The sequence below is a fragment of the Hippopotamus amphibius genome, chromosome 13 (genome assembly GCF_030028045.1).
Source record: "Hippopotamus amphibius kiboko isolate mHipAmp2 chromosome 13, mHipAmp2.hap2, whole genome shotgun sequence".
In the NCBI taxonomy this organism is placed as follows: domain Eukaryota; kingdom Metazoa; phylum Chordata; class Mammalia; order Artiodactyla; family Hippopotamidae; genus Hippopotamus; species Hippopotamus amphibius.
In genome coordinates this window covers 20,699,817-20,723,310 of record NC_080198.1, presented here as the reverse complement: position 1 = coordinate 20,723,310, position 23,494 = coordinate 20,699,817, and the positions used below count along the sequence as shown (strand labels likewise).

Below are 23,494 nucleotides of genomic sequence, written 5' to 3'. Positions count from 1 at the left end.
GAAACTTCTACAATTTAGTAATCTACACAGTAGTACTAAATAACTCAGGTAACTTCAAACAGCTTAGCTAAGTAACCTGAGGAGGAGGTCAGGTTAAGGGTGGAATCCCTCCCCATTCCAAGACTTCTAATGATACAGTTTGAGGTAAATGACCTAAACTTTCTAAAACTATTCAGCTCTCAGATGGAGATACTGTCACCTCACAAGGCTACTTTGAGAATTATTGTAGCATCTGTATATAGCACCTGTAAACTGAATCTGTAACTTTGTAAGGAAAGCATATAAATTTATGCAGTATGATTTTATAATGAAACAAATTATTTCCCAATATTGAAGTAAAAATAAAAATAACTGAAAATTTAACCCAGTCACAAGTAACCACAAAGCTTTTAAATACAAAATTGCCATCCAAGTCAGAAACAGGGTTAGAACATGTACTACTTGTTCCCACACTAAGATACTAAGACATATTTTCAGTACTTATGCTTAATTTTAAGTCTTAGTCTTTTAGGAGCAGGGAAAAAAGCATTCCATTTCATTATATTATGTTAGAGAAATATTAAATCAGTGGATATTTATTGTGGCTAAAGTATTCAGCTACCATAAAATTTTTGTATTAGCATATCTGCTACATATTTAAAAATTATTTCTATGCTACTACAAAACTACTTACTATCCTTAGCATACTTTAAAAAATTTCAGTGAGAAAAGTAGACAATATATGATTTTATTAATAAATAGTGTGAAAGCATCAGTGATAACTGTTTAAACATTAAATTCTTTTAAACATCCATGTCTTGGCTTTAATGTTGTGCATATTGGCCTCTATGGCACTGCAAGTAAACACATGAAAATACTTCCCATTTCCATGCACTGGTATTCAGCTATAACACCATTTACAAATTATTATGGACAAGGTAACTTTTGCAATAATATTCATTTGAACAGCCACAATTAAGTGAATATTAAATCAAGCAAGAAGTAGGCTATGTTCAATATGCTCTACATGTCAGGTTGTAGCATTTACTGTTATTTAAAACTTAATTTCCTTATTTTTTTAAAGGGATATCTTTTGTATATGTGGGTGCTCAAATGAAAACTGAAGAATGCATTCTTTGACCATAATAAAATTCATATACAAGAGGCTGTTTGCCGCTTCCTCTAAAAGAAGCAATACATTCGCTCATAATCTCTCTCCAGGAACCATTTTCCATATTACTAATGAAAATGCTGACAAGCACCAACCCCAAAATTCTGTCTTCAAGGGAAAGTTATAAAGTTAAAAAAGAGTGGCTCATTATATAAAAAAAAGTCAAATTCCAGCAACACATGCTAAAAATGACATCAAATAAATTTCTTAGCATCCATGAAGTATAATATTTTCATGAGTTTTCTATTATGTGCGGATTTCTTTTCCTTAAGAAGTATAATGAAGTTTGAATAGTACAGTCTGTGGTGTGGTGACATCAGCAACTGCCAGTTCTTGCCCATCAACGAGTCCCAATTCTAAAAGAAAAAAAGTACAATTAACCCAAGCATAAAAACTCAACAAAATAGAGAACACACATACACACAAACTATGGAGAATTATGGTCTAGATAAACATTAAAATCCAGTTGTTGTTATTTAAGCAAGGTGATATTATATTTGATTCCAAGAGATTTTTTAACATTCTACTAAAAAAGCAATTAACTGTTAATGTTTCTAAAGATATAAGTAATTAGGATGGTGCCACTATTTAAAAGCATTAAGAGCATATCTAGAAGAAACATTTATTACATTTACTGAAGGGAAAAAAAAAAGAAAGAAATTGATTAGTATTAGTAAATATACTCATTTAAAATACCTTTCTACTGATGAACCCAGTGACAGGGCAAGAATAAAGATGCAGATGCAGAGAATGGACTGGAGGACACGGGGTTGGAGGTGGGGGGGTGGTGTGAAGAGGAAGCTGGGACGAAGTGAGAGAGTAGCATAGACATATATACACTACCAACTGTAAAACAGATAGCTAGTGGGAAGTTGCTGTACAACAAAGAGAAATCAACTCGATGATGGGTGATGCCTTAGAGGGCCAGGACAGGGAGGGTGGGAGGGAGAGAATATAGGGATATATGTATAAATACAGCTGATTCACATTGCTGTACCTCAAAAACTGGTACAAGAGTGTAAAGCCATTATATTCCAATAAAGAGCTTAAAAAAAAATCCCCAATAAGTAAACAAAAACTTAAGGCAATAAAATTAATAATTTGAGATCTCAAAAAAATAAATAAATAAATAAAATACCTTTCAATGTCTTGGAGAGATTTGGCCTTGTTCGTTCTTCAATAGAGGTTACTGACTGGAAAACAATAATGTAAGGCACATTAAGTGAAATTAAACTTTTAATATAATTTTGTGGAAAAAAATAAAAACTGAACACTGATCACCTGTAAGTAAAGTGTTCTATTTTTACCCTCTAACGTGGCTGTGATAGCTGGAGATTTCATCTGCCTAAATTATAAGAAAATAAAAAATCAAAGATCACTTTTTATAAAAACAACTCTAGTGTTTAAAGTTTTAAAGTCACAAAAATTTTTCTACAACATAACAAAAGTCTTGAACACTTACAGAGAAGCACTATTGGTTAGATAATCCAAAACCTCCTGCAGTTTAGCAGATGGAGAAAACTGAATGTTTTGAGGAAGCTGGCTACAAGCTGGGCAGTTTTCCTAGGTATAACACAAAACACAAATCACAGTGGCACATGTACCAATAACAGTCTCTTTATAATGATGAAATGAAAATCCAGTTGTTTTATAATCATGGATACTTCCTATGAACAAATTTTTATGTTTTAAAACCTGCTTTTCCTAATGGGCCATTTTTTCTAAATTATTTTGCTACACAGTATTTATTTCAGGAGATAGTATTACAAAAGATACATAGTAAGTAGGGTTCTGGAAGTTAGAAAATACTTAGAAAGGGTGTAGGCAATTTCATTCACATTTCCAGCCAGTAACTAATATTAAAAAATCAAAATAGGCATGATTGAAAAAGTTTTCATTAGTATACTATCACTAACCTTTCTCTCTGCTTCAAATGTGTACGTGTACAGTCCATCTACATCATTGAATACCAAGTAATTATTAAGGGGAATATATGCACTGTAATGAAAAAATGTTCATTTTTATGTAATTGAGCCAGATCAAAACACAAATTTACATACATATTAATAATGAAACCCATTACCTTGTGGCTATTTTAAAAACCTCAGTGGCACACACAGCTAAAGAGAAGAGAAAATAAAGGTGTTTTAACTCAATAAAAATTAGATATTTAAAATTAGAAGTTTTTAAAAAAAGTCAGTTATAAATCAGAGCAGATAAATTTACAAGGTTGATTACAAAATAAATAGAAAAATACATATATAAACCCTCTTATTTTTAAAAACTGAGAAAGTAACATTTTTTTTTTATTTTTTATAATCCACTACATTTTCCTCCCTCTTCTTCAGATTACTGAGCAGTCTGTTATACTGATTAAGAAGAAATGGCACTAAGATACCCCCCTACTGCAGAGCACTTTATCTATGATATAATAGCTTGTTTTGTGGTTTTGGGTGCAGCTTGATTATACCACTGCCCACCCAAGAAGAATAATCAAATTCCCAGAACACCAGTTTTCTGAGATCAAGTAGCTACAGAAATACCAATTTAGGTATTGAATTAAAACCTGAAGGAAAGAAAACAAGTAGTGGCCATTTTTCCTCACCTGCAATGACTGCATTTGTGGAAGCTACTGCAGGAATGATTCGTTTTACTACCCCTGAAAAAATATATTCATTAAACTATGGTCATTTCTTTTAAAAAGTAAGTATCTTAAATTAGACAATGATGATTAAATATCATTTTCCATAACTTGATTTTTCAGGCTTTAAGGTCAGAAAATAGACTTAAGCTTTACCATGAAATGATCTTTCACATTCACATCATTTTGTAGCATGTTCATTATCTTAAGAAAATTACAGTAGGAAAGAAAGTATATTCTTCACACTAAGTTTCATATAAAGATGAGACAGTAATATATTAATAACTGCTAAAAATTAGAGTATCTATTTTGTCCTAGGAACAGTATGAAGATTAAATAAAATTATTACTGAATTTTCAAAATATCATGTTAGTCTTATTATTCTGATTTTACAGATAAGGAAAATGAGAGTGAGAGAAATTAACAACATGCACAGCTATAAGTGATAGGGGTGGTATATGAACTGAGATCTGCCCTAAAGTGCATAATCTTAACTGATACAGTATACTATACTGTATTCAGTAAGGTTTGAGTACAATAGAGTAGGACAATAACAGTTATCTAATTTTTCCTCATCTAATAGTTTTAGCCATTCTAGTCACAAAAATTTAAAACAAACAAAAAAACTGCCCATAATCTTTTTGTTTCACTCTATAACATGGATTACACAAAATATTAAACATAGTTCTCTATTTCTACCTCACTGTTTTCTTATCAGTATCCACAGATTAGGAATGAACAAAGCCTCACCCTAAACCATTTTAAGTATAAGATAAATGTTCTGTAACTATATTTGTACTGTTCATTTTAGAAAACAAAAATTCAGGGAAAAGTAGCCATATTATCTTAGAGTGTGAGAGAGCCCACCGTAGAGATGTGTTCCCAAGACTTCAGGCATAGGCAGGTTTTAAAAACCTCAGAAAAAAGGGAAACATCTAAGAAGACATGAAAGGAAGACAGTTAGGAAGTTTGGAAAGCTGTTTAAAAAGTTAATTCTAACCACTTGATTGTGTACAATTTCAGAGAAGGGGAAATAGGGAGGAGCTAACCTCATGATTACTGGAAGCTCTCCAGTGAACCACATAGAGCAGGATGTACTGGAAGGAGGAACAGGTAGTCACAAGCAGTGAGGAGTTGAAGAAATACTGTCCAATAAAAGCAACGTGAAAATGATAAAAGATTCGCCCTCATCCCCCACCCCTCAAAAAACTGGACTTCACTTCCAGTTTGGCTTCCGTACTCCTTGTCAAGGCCCTCCGTCATCAGGCTGAGAAGTACACACCAAGCCTTGCTAAAAGGTATGGAAGGATAAATGAGAATACATACGGAAATGAGTTTACAGTTCCTGATCAGGACAAACTGATTTCATTTGTTAATTCAAACAATTAGCAAATAAATGTGCACTATATGGCAGACACTGTTCTAGGTGTTGTACATAGGAGCAGTAAAAAAATTATCTGCTCTTACATGATGGAGGAGTCCGTTAAGACGGGATGGTCAGGGAGGTGATAATTTGAGCTGAAATCTAAACCAAGAGAAAGACTCAACCATGCAATGACCTAGAGAAACAGCAATTCTACAGAGTAAACAGCAAGGGCAAAGGCCCAAGAACAGGGATGAATCAGATTATGAAAATACTCTTTGCATAGAAAAACAAGGCTACCATTAGTTCTGAGCAATTATAAAAAGATAAAATAGTGAATAGCTTAGAAGTCATTTTCAGTTGAATGATCAGGAAATGATTCAGTTGATACTGGAGGGATAAGGAGCCAACCTTGAGCAGAATCCAAGGAAGAGCATTCCAGGCGTACATTAAAGCTCTAAGGTGGGATCATGCTTGGTGTGTTTCAGGAACACAAAGAAGGTCAGAATAGGGGAAAAGGGAGTGTATAGGAATGGAATTTTCAAATGACAAACTAGAACATTAGTAAACATAAGGAAATAATCACAGGAGAGAAATGGCAGATTTGCACAAAGACAAAGCTCTTTCTGGTGAACTTGATGATCTTGGACAAAATTCTAGGAAGGGTGAACTCACATTAGGAAACACTGATCACTAAAACTGAGCATTATGATTGTTCACTGAGAGAAGTCACAAGACTACGTCATTTAGTTACTGCAACTAGCTTTGCAACCCAAGGAAATGTGGAAGATAGGCTTCATGAGAGCATCTGGAAAGGTCTTTCATGACATCCTTGTGAACAAGGCAAAGAAATATAAAGTACTCAAGAAGCTATGATCAATACAAGGAGATAAATCTAAAAGGGCCTCACCAGAAGTATGCTTCAGATGTCTGTTCTCAGCCAGTTTAGTCTTGTTAAAAATTTTAATTAATTATTTGGAAAAGAGATAAAGGATATTATTATCAAAACAACAAGTGATATGAAGCTAAAAAGAATACATAAATTGGCAGGCACAAAAGAATATACATATAGAGAGAGAACAGCAGGATGGAAATTTAAAAAGAAACTTATAATGACCTATACCTGAGTAGAAAAGAAAAGGGAAAAAAAAAAACTTCCACCCCCTAAAACTGCCAAATCTGTAATAGGGAGATATGGCTTAGAAATTGTGTATGTGGAGAAAACCTGCAGATTTTAGCAGGCAGTAACCTGAAGGAATCAAAAGTATAGCATCAATGTAAACAACAAACAATAAAAAAGCCTGCTCTCCTCTAAGACTGCATCAATGATCAAGTTTATCATAACACCCATCCTAGAGCACTGTATTCTCACCTGGACAGTTAAGAGAAGTATGGATAAGTAAATATGGTTAGAAAAAAACTACATGATGGGACCTTGAGTCATGAAACAGGTCAAAGGGTTAAAGGAACTAGGAAGGCTGATGGGAGTGATAACGATTTGGAGGGTTCAATATGTTAAGGGCTATTACTTAAAAGAGAATTAAATTCATATATGGCATAGTCTGGGACAATGCTCAGAACAAACTAAAGATGGAGATTTCTGCTCAATATGTAGAAGAACTGTCTTAACAATACTGTCCAAATATGAAATATATTGCCCCAGGAAGGGATAAACTGCTCTCCAGCAAAAGATAAAGTGAATAAATGGTTCGACTTGGATGACTTAGGGCCTCTTCCAACCCTGAGTAAATAAGATCCAATGATTTTATTAAATTCCTCCTAGTTAAGAAGTAGTATGGATTCTGGCAAACTCAGCTCCCTCCTACCAAATTTGGGGCACCTGGGAACTATTACTTCCACAGCACCTTCACTGAATCTCAAATGGATAGTACTATCTGAAATCACTTATCAATTCTTTCCCCCAAAGCATCCCACTCCCTGAAAAAAGGATCATCCTAAGATCATAATTCATGACAATTCAGTAACTTACCCTGAGTGAGTCTATACGTAACACCCCTAATATTATATTGTGATGCTCTCTCCAGGGATTTTTGGAAAATCCACTGAATATGATCAGGATCATCGCCATCTAATGGAACCCCTTCTGTCAGAGGAGGAAAAAAAGGCAAGACAGAAACATGTAAACATAAACCAACTTATTTTTAACGTAATTATGCAAATAAATAACAGACAAATATCTTATGTAATTCTGGAGTATAAAATTAGGTTTATTACCTCCAAAAGGCTGCTCCTTAGGCCACTGCAATATCCTTACATACTCAATACAGTGTTCTGGTAGCCTGGGCATAGATGCAATGGTGCACATGGGAAAATTAACCTAAAACCACAGTGTGCCTTTTTTTAGTGGATTCTAAACAATAAATTATTTTAAAATGTAACTTCTAGTTATGATCTAGTTTGTAACAGTTTCTTATAATTCATTTTAGCTTTCCACTTACAGAAACAAAACATTTTATGCTATTGAGAATGCTTCTGAAACTAACACAAAAGATCTGAGTCACTTCATTTAGTTGATCTGCCTAAAAAATAGGTTTGTTCTACATTTACAAAGTATATAAATTTAAGCTTTGTTAGAACATGGGAAAGAAAGGGCTGAATAAATTCTCAAATGAGTAGTTTATTATGTTTACCTAATATTTAAATCTGAAGATATAAAATTAACCAAAACAAAACAAATTCATAGTTAAATCAATTCCAAGTAAATACTAATAAAATTATTTACATTTATAAATCAAAATTCTAAATGCCCTTTAAAGTAGGTATGTAGATTAAGGAGCCCCATCTTTGGAAATACCATTCTCATCTCTGGTATCTTTAACTCCCTGAAACAACACAGGCAAAAAACAAACAAAATAGATTATAGCTCTATCCCAGCATATAACTTTGTAACTGATACCTTGATATCCACTTTCCAAATAAAAAAACAATACAAATGAATTATGAGAATAGAACAGTATCAAAATGATGATATTCAATCTATATCTTTCCTAAAATAGAGCAAAATTTCATATTTTATCATTTCTTCTTAGCATGATTTTTAAAATATGGTTACTCCTAATTAAAAATCCTAAATATTGACTAGTCTTAATTCAACCCTTATTCCACCCCAAGATACTATAAAACAGACATGGGTGCTTTTGTGATTACCTGTGGTGGGTATAGTTCTAGTGTGCATTCAATACAAGCAGTCATTCCAGGAAGAATCACACGGGCATTTCCTTTAAAACCTTCTGTCCCCCCATCTATCAAAGGGACAATGGAGCTTGGATCTAATACACCATCTTCATAATTTAGAAGAGATATCTAGGAAAATTATTTGAAGGGTTTATAAGAAGAGGGGGATAAGAATTCAAAAAAGGGAGAATGCTATCAAGTAACTGTATAAGTCAATCACATTATTGAGTACTGATGTATCAAACTAAGGGATTACATTAGTAGCAATTTACATCCTCACCTGGCAATAAACAATGAACTACACCTATTAATGAAAATTGAATTAACTTTGATTTTTCAAAAATATGATACAGAAGTCTCAATTTCAGTATGTTAAAATCAGCAGGAAGAACTTCAGAGAACTGTAAAAACACTCAGTCTTTACCAGCATGCCATTTATCCATCTTCTGGCTATGATAGAGTCCAGTCCACACACAATTATATGAAATTCTACAAGAAAAAAAATGCAAGTTGACTTTTTTAAAATGCTGCTGCACAAAATAATCCACAATTTCTAAGAAATAAACAAAAAAACATTTTTCATTATAAAACACATACCTACAGCTTCCAGTCTTTGAGTAATCCTTACTCAAGACAGCATATAAAAATGCAGCTAATGGTACCATGTAAGAATTAAAACAGTGCTATTCTCTTTTCAATCAGTCAACAACATTCCTGAAAAGCTAACACCAAAAAGTGAAAATAAATAGTCTTCAAATAGCTAGCAATCTTCAAACAGATAGCAACTGAAAAACAGTAAGAATTCAGTGAGAATTTAATTTCAAGTGGAAAACTTACGTCGATAGAAAGTGTCGTTAAAATCCTGAATCTTGTTGAAATGTCTGAATATAAGTAAAGGAACTTAAGCTGCTAAACTTTTGAATTCTAAAATGAATTCAATAATGCCAAATTATAAATATAGATTTAAAACAAGACATAAGTCATCAATGTTTAAAGGGTGGAATTCAAGGAATCTGACAAAATGAATACAACCCTACCTCCTGAAAAATCTTTTTTCTAAACACTCCTCCCTAACTACAGTTTCTCACATCTCCAAACCTCCACATCATTATAATTGTGTCTCTGTTAAACTTTCTACTTTGCTTCAGTTCTTACATAAAACCATAAGCCCTGGGAAAACAGAATGTGTCTTCAGCCACCAGCACCAAGCAGAGGCAAAAAACATCTGTTTAGTGAAGGGAACAAGCTCATTATAGTTCCCATTTAGAAAGGGGATTTTAGGAGTTAATTTACTGCACAAATTAACACATTGTACACCTTAAATTCATACAGTGTTATATGTTAGATATAGTCAATTTTAAAAAAAGTTACTGCAAAGTTAATTTTTAGAAAACATAGATGTTTCCAACAGCTTTTTCAGGTGCTAATTTTTTGTTATTGGTTTTTTTTCCCTTGGGGGTGTGAGGAGATGAATTTTCTTTCTTTCTCATTTAACTCAGTTTTCCAAGACTCTCTTTTCACCCAACCCACACCATAGCAGCAGTCTTCCCCAGCCTGGAGGGTGCCAAGGGAACCCCATTCAAAACTGGTTGTGGGTGTGAATCACAGTACTTAACATCTGAACAGGATATGTATGCCAAAAAAACCTTTTTAAAAAAAATTTCCAATGGAACAATTTTGTTTAGTAACATATAAGTTATACTCCCCTAAAACAAATCAACAATTATATATTTTAAAAGGCAAAATGGAGAAAAGAGGGACAATACATAATATGTCTGCCATAGATTTTTTTATTCCGGCCTACAAATAAAGTTATGAAAAATCCATTCAAGAATGCCAGGCAAACAAGAGGCATAAGTTGCCGCTAGAAAAGGGAGGTCAAAAGAGAACCAGAGCAAACACTGGAGGAACAAAAACAGGAGACGCACGAGCCAGACCAAGAAATCCCATCTCCTGGATTTCAACAAAATGCCCAAAGTTTTCCAGATCTAAAAATGGGGGTAGACAAAGAGTGTGCACACTCTTTTCTCCCCCGCTTCCTTCTACCTATAAGGACCTGTATTTGCATTTTTAAACTTTTATTTTTGCAAAGATAGTCCACAGGTGTTCCATATTTCTTTCACCCAGTTTGCCCCAAGTTATGTTAACTATAGTACAACATGAAACCACAAATGTGATAAAATGTGTGTGTAAAGTTCTGTCATTTAAACACATGTAAGATCTGTGTAACCACCACAATGAAGATACACAACTATACCATCATCAAAAATATCTCCCTCCTGCTACCCCTTTACAGTCACACCTATCCGTTCCACCATGCCTAATTCCTGGCAATCACAATTTGCTATCTCCATAAGTTTCTCATTTGAAGGTTATAAAAATGCAATCATAAATATATGACCTTTTAAGATTGGCATTTTTCATTGAGCATAATGCTCTTGATATCCATCCAAGTTGTATTTTATTAGTTCTTTTTTTATTGCTCAGTATTATTGTACTAGTACAATAACTGTATATTGTATACACAGTATAATTGCACCAAAGTTTAACAATTCACCTATTGATGGATGTTTGGATTGTTGCCAGTTTTTGGCTATTGCAAATAAAGCTGCTATGAACATTTGAGAACAAGTTTTTTTGTAGACATAGTACTCACTTCTCTAGGGTAAGTGCCCAGGAGTGAAACTGTTGACTTGTATGAAAAGTATATATTCAAAATTAAGAAACATCCAAACTATTTTCCAGATGGCTATACCATTTTACATTTCCCACCACCAATGTACAAGTAATACAGGTTTTCTGTATCTTTGCCAGCATTTATTACTATTTTTTATTTTGGCTATCCTAATAGAATGCATAGTAATAACTCATGATCACAATTTGGATTTCTCTTACAGCTAGTGATAATGCATCTTTTCATGCGCTTTTTGCTATCTTCTTTAGCAAAATATCCCTTCCTATTCTTTGTCGATTTTCTAATTGCACTGTTTTTTACTGTTATGAAAGCTCTTTATATATTCTTGATGAGTCCTTTGTCAGATACCTACTTCCTAAGTATTTTCCAATGTATAGCTTATCTTTTCATCCTCTTACAAGATCCTTCAGAGCAAAAGTTCTTAATTTTGATGATGTTCAATTTACCATTTGTTTTTTTTACGGATTATGTTTTGATGTGGTCTAAGGACTCTTCATCAAGCACTACATCCCTAAGATTTTTCTCCTATGTTATCTTCCAAAGTTCTGCAGTTTTACATTTTATACTGAAACCTATGATCCATTTTGAGTTTATTTTTGTGATTTTGAGGTTTGAGATTCATTTTTTTGCCACCACAATTTACTGAAGAGATTACCCTTTCTCCAGTGAGTTGTTTTTGCACCTTTGTCAAGTATAAATCGGCTGAACTAGCACATGGCTATTTCTGGTTCCTCTATTCTGTTCTGCTGATATGTCTATCTCTCTGGCAACACCACACAGTCCTCATTTTTATAGTTATGCAGTAACTCCTGAAATTGGCTAATGATTCCTCCAACTTTATTCTTTCTCAGTATTGTCTTAGGTGTTCCTTAGCTCTTCTCTATGAATTTTAGAAGAATCCTGTCTGGAGCAACAAAAAAAAAATGCAGGATTTTGACAGAAATTATGTTAAACTTGCATGCAAATGTGGGGAGAAGCAACATCGTCACTATGTTGAATCATCCAATTCTTTAACACGAAGTGTCTTTCCATTATTTAGATCTTCTTTGATTTGTTTCATCAACATTTTGCAGTATTCAGCATACAAGACCCATACTTTTTTTGTATCCTGCAGTATTTCCAAAAATAACAAATCCCATTTCCTAAATTTCTATAAAATACTAAAAGTCCCCTGGATCTATAGGTATGGGAATCAACACAGTGTGAACAGTCCTTTTTTAAAACATATATTTCTTATAAAAATCTATTTACTCTGACACACCTTCCACTTGACTAATAAAAAGCTGACTCTTTACTTTGCCTGTTATGGTAATGCAACACAAAGATTAAAAGGGATCCAGTGTAAGAACTTACAGTAGAGGAGATATACAACTGAAACTGAAACTAAGGGCAAAAAGGCAAAATAAATGATGGTACCGGCTACATTTATAAAATTTATATAACCTTAAGAAAAAATTGGAAGGACATTAAACTAAGTGTTACCAGCAGGTATCTCAATAATAAGCTTACTGCTGCTGCTTATTTTCCTTTTGCTTATCTGTATTCTCTATGTTAAACATCTCTTGTATTATAATAATAATAATAATAATAATAGCTTCAAAAACTTAAGTATTAAGTAACTTATTTGACAAAAGGATACGGAACTACATTGCAATTAGGAACTCTGTCATTTAGAAATTCTGCAGCAACTTCAGCCTTAGGTCTTCCAACATCTTTGGGCCTACAGGAAAAATTATATTTAAATTATCATTCAAGATATAAATCTAGATTATCTACATAATCTACTTCCACACATAAAAATATCCACGGTGAGTTTATTTGGAGGCTATTTAGAAGGATTATTTTTACCTAAGTATTTCTGATGAATAATTAGTCATTCAACACTAAATGTCAACCCTTGTTGATGTTCCAAATTAAGTATTTACAAGTACTGACAAGTCTAATTAAGTATTTAAGTGAAAATATGAACAGTGCTTTTTTTTATTTTTTAAGGTAAAGCATAATAACAGCATGGTTCCTAGCCACTTCTCACTGTTGTGTTTCCCAATGTAAAAAATTATCCCAGATCCAGAGGTTTCCAAGCATTTGCCCTGAACCCCAGAACTTCAAGGTGTTACTATGCAGGTCTTAGTGGAAATAAATTTGAGGGGTCCTAGGGATGCAAGAATATTCATTTATCCCCTTCTTCCCATGTGTGCTAATTAAGTAGTAAATTTTGTGTCCCATAAGAAGCCATAACCATGTTTTTGAAGGAATAATTCCAAAGGCATTATCCAAAATTGCAAATGTTTTCAAAATTTTCAAGGTAAAAATTAAAGACCTAAAAAGGTCACTCCTAGATAATAACCATAGCTACAGACAGGAAAGGACATGAATTCTCTCCTCTGATCTCAGTACCAATGGTATTTTATTTCCTAATATTTCCTCATTCCCCTTACAGAAATAAATCACTCCCTCATTTATAAATAAGTTATTCATTACTACTTTTTCACAACATATTTTTGGTTATATACATAGGTCTATCATGCCTACTAAACTATGAATAACTGGAAGAAAGTTACCATATTCTTATCTCTTTGTACTCCTTCCTAGCTGAGCACAAAGTAAACACTTCAAAAATAAATGAAAATTTAAAAAAAATCAATGTGCCTAATAATCATATTTTATTTAAAATTATAATTTAAAAATGCTTTAATAAGTCAATTTTCTTTCCTCCAATAAAGTGGTATGCTTTTTTGACTCAAAACTTCTGATAAGAGTTTTATTCTGACTTTGTCCTAATTTGCAATAGAAGAGGGTCTAGCATAGGTCAAACAACTTGATTTCAGTATTGCATTCAACTACCCTGGACAGAGCTCTTTAAATATGTGAAGGAGATAAAATAGAGTTTCAAGAATCTTTTAGATTGTGCATCATGTGCTTTCATAGTAGATCCTAAATAAAAGAACTCCTAGATGGTTTTTGTGGGAACTGTTATACATTATCATTCCAGAATTAGGGGATTAGATTGCTCCACCTAAAAACTGCACTTTGAGTAAAATGGCCTTTTAATACACATCATCCTTGCAGGACATCTTGGCCTAATTACTTAACCTGGAAAACAAGTATCTACCCTGGGGTTTACTCTGAGATTAAATGAGGTAATACAGATAAAGAGTTGAGAAAGTACGATAAAATAAAAAATAAAATAAAATAAAATAAAATAAAATACTCTAAAAAAAAAAAGAGTTGAGAAAGTACGTACTACATCCTAGGCACTCCACAAATGTTAGCTGTCATTATGATCTTCAATCACTATTTCAGCCCCAAATTAAAGGGCATAGCCTATTATCAATAACCAATCAATTCACTGGTGTCTTTTTTAGAGCAGTCATACACTAAAAATTTGTCAGATTGGAAAGGGCCCACAAACTTTTCCTATCAAGTGAAGAGAAATTTCAAGGGTTAAAAAAATAAACAAACAAAAAACCTTCAAAGTTAAACGAAGGGTTCACACTATAATTACTATACTGCAGTAACTTGACTTAGTTTAACCCATCCTTCAACCTCGTTAAGATCTTCCACAAATTTAATTTTATTTTTTCTGCTTACCTAACCTCATCCTGCATACCTAGGACTATTTGAGCGCTTTTTGTCAGTACTCTATAATCACCAGAGAGAGAGAAAAAAGTCCTCATCTCTCCATATCTATAATTCTTTGATTAACAAATAGACATTTTTATCTAAGCCATTAAAGCCCCTAAATACTACATACTAAAATTCATTAATGAACTTTCCCTCAGATCAGCATATAAGGCCTACTTTCAGTTTTTACACTCGCACATAGACACTTTCTATATTTCATGTATGTCTAAGGTAATTATCCCTCTTTGTTCCATTCCACTTGCTCCTGGATTCTCTCTCCTTGACTCAGTTCAAACTCTGTCACAACTTCATTACCCCAGTCACCACTCAAATCTTGGCTCATAAGTCGCCACCAATATATAGTTACTGTTCTCTTATGAAATCAACAGGAAGACAAGTGCTGCATTCAGTGTCTTCAGGGCACAATCGCCCCAAAATCACATACATCTTTTGTAAATTTCCTTAAAAACAACAAAACTATATATTTGCTTACAAAACTACTTTCACCAGAATGTCCAAAATTTTCCTGCAAAATTTTACCTAAGATGGGAGTGGCAGTTATTTCTTAATAAAATTAGTGTTATCCTCTCAGTTTTGAAAATTATTAAACTGCAATGTACACAAGTTCAAACGATTATCACAATTTTAAAATGAGATATTAAAACTTACCTAAATAAAAATTGCCTATTTAGATTGGAAACATCTATAGTGTCCATGTCTATAACATGAATCTGTCTAAAACCAGACAAGGCCTGTGGGAACAAAAAAAAACCCAATTAAGTAGAAGTTTCCTCACATTTGAAATTTTAAAATCTCTTTTCAGTGGTCTTAAGTCTACAAATTCTCAATAAATTCTGAACAATTGTATTCAATGGTTAAACAGTCTTATGAGGTATATGAAATTCAGGGTTCTTGTAAAGGTCAAAAAAGTATAACTGGGCTTCCTAGGTGGCGCAGTGGTTAAGAATCCGTCTGCCAATGCAGGGGACATGGGTTCGATCCCTGCTCCGGGAAGATCCCACATGCCGCGGAGCAACTAAGCCCGTGTGCCACAATAAAAAAAAAAAAAAAAAAAAAAAAAGTATAACTACTCAGCTTTAAATAGTCCATAACCAAAAGAGAATAACTCAAAATTTCTATAGTTGTTTCATAATTCCATAAACACATTTATAAAATTTGTTGCTTTGCTACTGCTAGATATTTTAATGTTAGTAGTCTTACTACTTAACTGTATTTGCTATTCTTTTTCAGAATATTGTTGAAAGTAAGTCATACCAGCTTTATCTTCATTTACATAAGTATGCCACCATTCACAATTAACTATAAGACATTAACACACACACACACACACAGCACATGTAACAGAAATACTATATCTTAAAAGTACTGAGTCAAGAGCAAGCAATCAAAAAGCTAGAGGGAAGCAACACTCTTATGTCTCAATGATAATGCCACATATTTTAACAGTACAACCACTGTTCAAATTTACCAACAGAAGCAAAAGATTAAAAAAAATAGGTCTCAATAATCAATTATGTTTTTCTGTTTTTGGTCAGTTTACTTCTACAATCAAATTGAATCACTTGGCAATAATTTCCCCATTTTTCTGCCCGTCTATAGCAAGAGATTCTCAAAAGACTTGTCCATATTTTCTTTCTCAAATTCCTCTCTTGCACTTGCTGTAAACAAGCCTTCACTCCCACCACTCCACCAAAAACCACACTTGTCAAGGTCACCAATGATTTCCACATTGCTACTTCCAATGACCAACTCTCAGTTTCTCTGACATGACCCACCTCAAGTATTTGACAGGGTGTGGATCAATTCCCCTCCTTAAAACACGTTCTTCACCTGGTCACCCCACTCATGAGAATTTGAACATTTTTTAAAAATTGGTTTCCGATTCACCACACTCATGAGTTTTCCTCCCAGTTTACTGGCCAGAATTTGGAGTGCCCTTGCACTTATTAGTTCTGGCGATTTCAGACAATCTCATAAGATAAAGCATCATCCAACAAATATCTCAAACTTAACAGTCTCCAAAACCAATCATCCTTGCTCACCAAAACCAGCAAATCTGTCCTTTTCCCAGCTCCCCTCATTTCAGTGAATGCCAACTCCACCTTTCCAGTTGTTCAGGGTAAAAACCTTATCATGTCATCCTTGACTCCTCTCCTTCTCTCATGTTCCACACCAACCCATCAGCATATCCTGTTGACTCCATCTTCAAAACATATCCATAATCCAACCATTTCTCACTACCTGCAGTACTACCACCCTGTTCTAAGTCACTATCACCTCTTGCCTAGATAGACTGCCAACAACTCTCCAACCAGCCTCTCAGTTTCTTCCTCTGTTCTGTCTCTAGTCTTTTTCTCAATACATCAGCCACAGTGATCCAGGTTAACGTCAGATCGAGTCAACTCATCTGCTTAAATCTCTCCAATGACTTCCTGACAGAGTAAAAGGCAAAGTTCTTACAGTGGCACCTGAAGGCTTTTGTGATACCCACTCCAAGCCCCTCCATTTCTCATTATCTCTGATATCCTCCTAGAAAATGACCCTCTTTCCTCACTTCTGCTTCAGCTGTAATGACCTCCTTGCTCTCCTGGAACATAACAGTTACGCTCCCATTTCACAGCTTTTTCACTTGCTATTCCCTCTGCCTAGAGTGTTCTTGCTCACGTTTTTGTTCAAGTAGCAGCTTTTGTGAACCCTTCCCTGCCTGCCAGGCTATCTATCTTCCATCCTTCCTTTCTCCATAGCATTTATACCATCTGACATACTACATAACTTACTTGTCTTTTCCCTTCCACTAAAACAGAAGACCCATAAACACACTTCTGTCTTGTTCAATGCTGTATCTTTATCATCTAAAACAGTACCTGGTTACAGAGGAGATGCTCAGTAAATATTTGCTCAATCAATAATATTAATGTCATATCCTTTTTTTTTAGAATAAGCCTTTGGGGGCTTACAATCAATCGAAAAAACATATATGTATATCTCTTTTGTACTTAGGTGTGAAACAAGCCAAGTAACAGATGGTAAAATTGAAAACCCTTAGTTTTTTTCTTTTGCCTAAGAGGTTACCACAATGCAATAAATAAATAACAAGACCACTCCTAAAGTTGCTTGATGACTACTCCTAAGATCTAATCTCCAATTACTTTACATTTAAAACTGATACCTATCACATTTGCAAATAACAGCTCTGAAACAGAAAAAGCGAACTATTTAGGGGATTTGTGAATACAATGCCTACCAAAACCACTGCCCATCCTCCACAAATCCTTTGGTTCTCATGTTGCTGGGGTATTTACTTCTGATAAGGTATTGTCATTTTGGCACCCTATCACCGAGAATATCATACCTCTGCTGCTTATTTTGTGAGAGACTTGTCTTCCCAATGATACTTCAAATTCATTAAGGACATGGATCATGATAACCTACAAGGCCCACAGAACCCAGCAGAGCACTAAGTACCATGAAGTGTATTAAGTTTTTGCAGTCTCACTAGAAGTGATGTGTATCCTAGCAAAATTAATGTGGCTGTTTATATTTAAACTTTGGTCCCAAGGCTGACTTTTTAGATCCTTCATCTGGCTGTTTCCTGCTTCATTTTCTAAGAAGCCTATTCTAGCATTTTCAGTTTTGCACATATTAATCAGAAGGCTGGCATACAACAGCTCCAAATCAATTCTTCCCTATCCATTTTTGTTAAATAAACTGATAAAGTCTTATAAAGAGCTACTGTGTAGTTATCAGAAGTCAATGAAACTAATTAAGTCACAAATTAAGGATTTCCAACCATTATGTAAATATAGCTTCACTAAGTAGTATCCTCTCTTAAGATGACAGTCATTTAAAACAGATTGACCAAAAAAAGGAGAAAAGGGTTTAGCTCTCTTAAATTTTATGGGTCTACTACCATATGGTCATCAAAAAATTGCTGTATGGATGAATGGATAAAGAAGATGTGGTATATACATACAATGGAATATTACTCAGCTGTAAAAAGCAAGGAAACTGGGACATTTTTAGAGACATGGATGGACCTAGAGACTGTCATACAGAGTGAAGTGAGTCAGAAAGAGAAAAACAAATATTGTATATTAACACATATATGTGGACTATAGAAAAATGGTACAAATCAACCGGTTTGCAAGGCATAAATAGAGACACAGATGTAGAGAACAAACATATGGACACCAAGTGGGGAAAGTGGGGAGGGTCAGGGGGGGATGAATTGGGAGATTGGGATACCAAATTGTACACTCTAAATATATGCAGTTTATTGTAAAAAATAAAAAAATAAAAATAAAAAAAATTGCTGTATGATTAGATCACGTAGGGGCCTAATGGTTCAGTGAAACACTTGACTGAGAACTGATACCCTGAATTAGATTCCAGGCACATCACCATAATCCAGAAAAAACTTGTCATTTAACAACCCTGAACCTGTGTCTCCCTCTATATAAAATGAGACAGTATCCTAACCCAAGTAGGTTATTTTGAGGGACAAAAGAAATAATAAATTCTCTGAAGTTACATGTCAAATATGAATTACCAGTTCTCTTATTTACTTCACTGAATTAATGAGCACTTTGTAAGGGGAAGCACAAAGATTTGTTGAATAAAAAGCAGAGAAGAAAAGAGAAGTAAGAATTTCTATCAATGACTTTATAGCCGAGGACTTTAGGGTTACATCATCATTTTAATTACTATCTGGAATTTGACCTGTTAAACTTATCTAACAAAGGCACAGGAGAAATGGTTAACAATCATAATAAAGAAATGACAGAAAAGGAAGAAGGTTTAATTATTATAAAGAAGAAAATACATATTTTATGTATATATATTACCAGATTTTTCAGGAGCTCACATCCTAAGCCGCCAGCTCCAATGACTAGGACTTTACACGTGTCTAACAAAAACTGGAGAGACTGTAAAGAACAAAAAGGCTTATTAAAACCTGGTTGATAAAAACCACAAGTACCACCAATAAAGCAACAAACTATAAAATAGTTTCTGATGTTTCCATGAAAAATGCAACTGAAGATAAAGAGCAGCCTTTGTAGTTAATAAATTAATTTAAATTTATGAACAAGGGAGAACCAGAAATTCTATAACCCTAATGATTTCAGAGAGTTCCAACTTTAATGTTTGTAAATGGATTTTTATTGTATGAAATTAAAAGGCTATTTCTAAAAAGAAAAACTATGCCTAGTTAAGAGTTGTCTTTTTTTAGAACTTTGAAAGGGATGGAAAGCATCATACTCAATTATTTAACTGACTTCTTAAAAAAAGAAATGTAAAAATCTTAAGAACTGAAGATCAAGCACTGCACAAGGTGTTTAGAGGTCTTTTAAAAAAATGGGGGGGTAAGAACAGTAATAGCCATTTTTGAATACAGTAGATTAAACCTACAAAACATAAGATGACAGGAAAAAAAAAAGCAGATAAAACTCAGAAAATTGCCTATCAGCAGAAATACAATTTGAAGCAACCACTTAACAGAGTATCTTCAATTATTAGGCCAAGAAAAAAAATTAAGAAGCACAAGAAAACAGAATAGAATAGAAACACAGAATACCGTCAATTCTGTCCAAGATTAAAGGAAAGAAAAGTTGTTCAGATTAAGACACTGCATGAAATCCAAGAGTCTGCACCTTAACTTGAGGAGCAGCACAATATTTCTATTTCAAAACAACATCTCTTCATCAATACAAAAGGACATAAAAATTTACCGTAAAGGAACATTTCCTACCTTGTAATAAAAAACAAGTTGTATCTAATCGAACATTTGCTTTAAGTCAGACACTACCAGTTCCAAATTCTATTCCTCTATTATACAGCAGTCACATACTTCAATTCTAAGACGCTCGTTTCAAATAAACTTCAAAATTTAAACAAGCACATTTATATTCCTATGAAAATTAAATTTCTCATAGCAGGTCTCATAGCAGGGCTAAAAAGGTGTGCCTCGAAAGTAATTTTAACTGAAGTAGAACTTAGAATTTTAAATGAGGTTAGGAAGTCATTTCACTCTTGAAAATTTTCAACCTATTACATGAGAAATGTGAAAATAACTCAAATATTAGTCATTCAAATAAAATCAGTTGTAAATATTCCATTTAGTATTTCAAGATAACTTACACAATTTTATTAGTATTTTTATTATAAAAGTAAATGAAGGAAGCATTTTATTATTTTTGAAACATAAAATTATTAGAGGAGTTATTTAAAAATAAACGTTTCTCACTTCAGTGCTCGGTTCGAAATCAGGGTGTGTGAAGGGTCCAGATCGCTCGAGGAACTTCTTTACATGGTTCCAGCGACCTTCCCAGTCTCCAGTGTCCCCACACCCACCATCAACAGCCATTCTGCACAGAACACAGTAAATTCAGCTGCAAAGATCAGTATGAAAAAGCCACACCTACAACTATTATGGTTTCCCCAAAAGAAAAGGTAACCACACCAGACCTGCTTAAATAAAAAGGGTAATAGTCAATGTGGTTATGCTTTTGCTTTCAATGTCTTTTCCTGCTATTATGTAGTTTATTTAAAGGTAAGAATTGCGCATGTTTGAGAAAATAAATCAGTCGACATATTTCTGGATTCCTAAAACAACCTAAGATCAAACATGGCATACTGGTCAACGAGTGAGAAATGGGCTTTCTAAATATTTGGAGTTTACTAAAGATCTCTGCAAACTGCCCAATCTGTTCTAGGAATACACTTGGAACAGGAAATATAAGCTACAAGAAAAAACAAAAACAAAAAAACCCTCCACTTCCAGAATCCTGATGCTTGACATCTAACACAACTCCTGTATCCTTTCCAAGTCTGAAAGGTGAGACTTAAAGATTATTTTTGATGAGAGGAATTTTCACACATTTTTCTCTGAGAGGTCCTAACTCTCAAAAAAGAACCTCTTAGGACTATGAAGTGGTTTCTGTTGTCACTAAACACAAAGAAAGTTTTAGGTTATAATTATGTCATAGATAAGCACTGCCATGTAGAAATCTTTTAGAACATACAACTAACAAGGGACTCCTCTAACAAAAACATGTATTTTCTACTCATTGCAAGACTGATGTTTCATTGTGATTATTTTTAATTTTCAAATGTCCTAAAATCCCACAATTTCTACCTTCAAACATTAGTAACATCCAATTTTTGCAAAAGGGACCAAGTATCGCCTATCAATAGAGGTTGTGATGTCACAACTGCGTTTGGTTCCACAATTAATAGCATTGTGACCTTGAGCAGATTACTCAACAGCCATAAACCTCATCTGCACCTTGTTTGCAGCTACTTCTTAAGGTCAGAATGAGGATAAATGAGATAATCCACAGAGGCCTTAGAACAATACTTGGTATACAGTAAACATTCAAATTGTAACTGTCATTTGTAACTGTCATTTTAAGCAAAAGTGGGAAGGAAATGAAAGGTGCGCAGAAATGTGAAACTAAACTTGTTCCAAGTCCTCTTGCAAATGAAATTCAACTTTCTGAAGGAGATACCTAAAGACTCTAAGGCCCTGCTACGGGGAATTGGCACAGAAATTACTAACTCACCACGCCCACTGCAAGAGTACTTTCTTCCCCTCCCGTGGAAGGAGGAAGAAAAAACATATGTGGTGTGGCCCAGGGTGGAAAACACTTCGTTTAGACCTGTCTCACTAGCACAAAACTAAGCATCTGATGTGAAACAGGGTATGTAATAAATGGAGAAAATAAGCTCTTAGGAGTCGACACTCTCCTTCAAGAGCCAATGATTTCACAAAAATGGTTTCAGTGCTTAGTACAATACCTGACATAAAGTTTTCATAAAAAGTTTGCAATTAATACTCTTGTCTCAGTGTTTACGAAAGGCCAAAAACGGCCCCGTGTCCGTTTCATGTGTTTTACAGCAAGATCCCCTTTTCACAAAGTCACGACTCGGACAATTTGGGATGGAGGAAGGGGGCGCAAGGGTCCTTCCGCAAGACCTTTAGGTCAAGCACCGCGGCGGGCCAGCGCGGGACCCGGGCCCGGCGCCCGCCCGAGACACAGACCAGGAGGGCCGGCCGGGCCCCTGGGGCTGCGGGCGGGGGTCGGGGGATGAGGCCGCGCGGCCTGCGCTCCGGGTGCCCCCCTCCCAGCCCCCCGGGCCCGCTGCGGCTGGTCCCCTAGGCCTGGGGTGGGGGGAGGCGGGGGTCCCCGGAGAGGGCCCCGGCCTCCCGGCAGCACTAACTTCTCAGCCAGCAGCTCCTCTATTCGCCTTCTTTTCTTCTCCCTAAAAGAAAGAGAGAATAAAAGAAGGGTCAGCATCACGCTACACATTGGGCGCCGCGAGGGGATGGGGGGCGAGGGGACGGGGCGGAGGGTGGGGGGACCCCGGGTGGAGGCGGCGACCGCCCACCGCCGCGCTCTCTCACAACCCAGCCCGGCCCGGGGCGCCTGCAGAGCCCCGGTACTTACGGCTCCTCGCCATCCGCCATATTGTTCTCCGCCTCTTCCCAGACACCCCCACGGCGGGAGGAGAGAAGGGGCGGGGCGCAGCGGGGCCCGCCAGGAGAAGGCGGGGCCGGAGAAGAGGGGCGGGGACGGCGGGGACGGCGGGGCCGGGGGGCGGGGGGGAGGAGGCGCGGGGGAGGAGGCGGCGGGGGGGCGGGGCTGCTGGGACTGACAGTGCGAGGCTCCCATGGGTTTAAAGACTTCTTTGTAATTAAAATCTTGATTAAATACACTTAGAGAAATCTCACCCAGTGCATAATGTTATTATGTGTGAAAATATAGACGTAATATATTTTTGTTTATACAATTTATGTATATGCAA

General features: G+C 35.2%; 1 protein-coding gene across 2 annotated transcripts; it reads right to left on the bottom strand.

The window, feature by feature from the left end:
- Positions 1 to 703: 703 nt before the first annotated feature.
- UBA3 (ubiquitin like modifier activating enzyme 3) lies at positions 704 to 23,494 on the bottom strand. Of its 2 annotated transcripts, XM_057704856.1 has the most exons (18): positions 23,137 to 23,491; positions 22,910 to 22,951; positions 20,934 to 21,054; positions 19,534 to 19,614; positions 15,338 to 15,420; positions 12,684 to 12,764; positions 9,187 to 9,230; positions 8,774 to 8,838; positions 8,323 to 8,478; positions 7,390 to 7,492; positions 7,145 to 7,258; positions 3,756 to 3,809; positions 3,234 to 3,270; positions 3,067 to 3,148; positions 2,613 to 2,713; positions 2,432 to 2,495; positions 2,289 to 2,343; positions 704 to 1,506 (listed from the first exon to the last, which is right to left on the bottom strand). In XM_057704856.1, exons 1-18 carry the CDS (start codon positions 23,154 to 23,156, stop codon positions 1,418 to 1,420), a joined length of 1,392 nt encoding a protein of 463 aa, XP_057560839.1. In that variant the 5' UTR covers positions 23,157 to 23,491; the 3' UTR covers positions 704 to 1,417. The 2 variants fall into 2 exon arrangements, with proteins under 2 accessions (XP_057560839.1, XP_057560840.1); XM_057704857.1 differs by lacking the exon at positions 22,910 to 22,951 and having other exon boundaries at positions 23,137 to 23,494.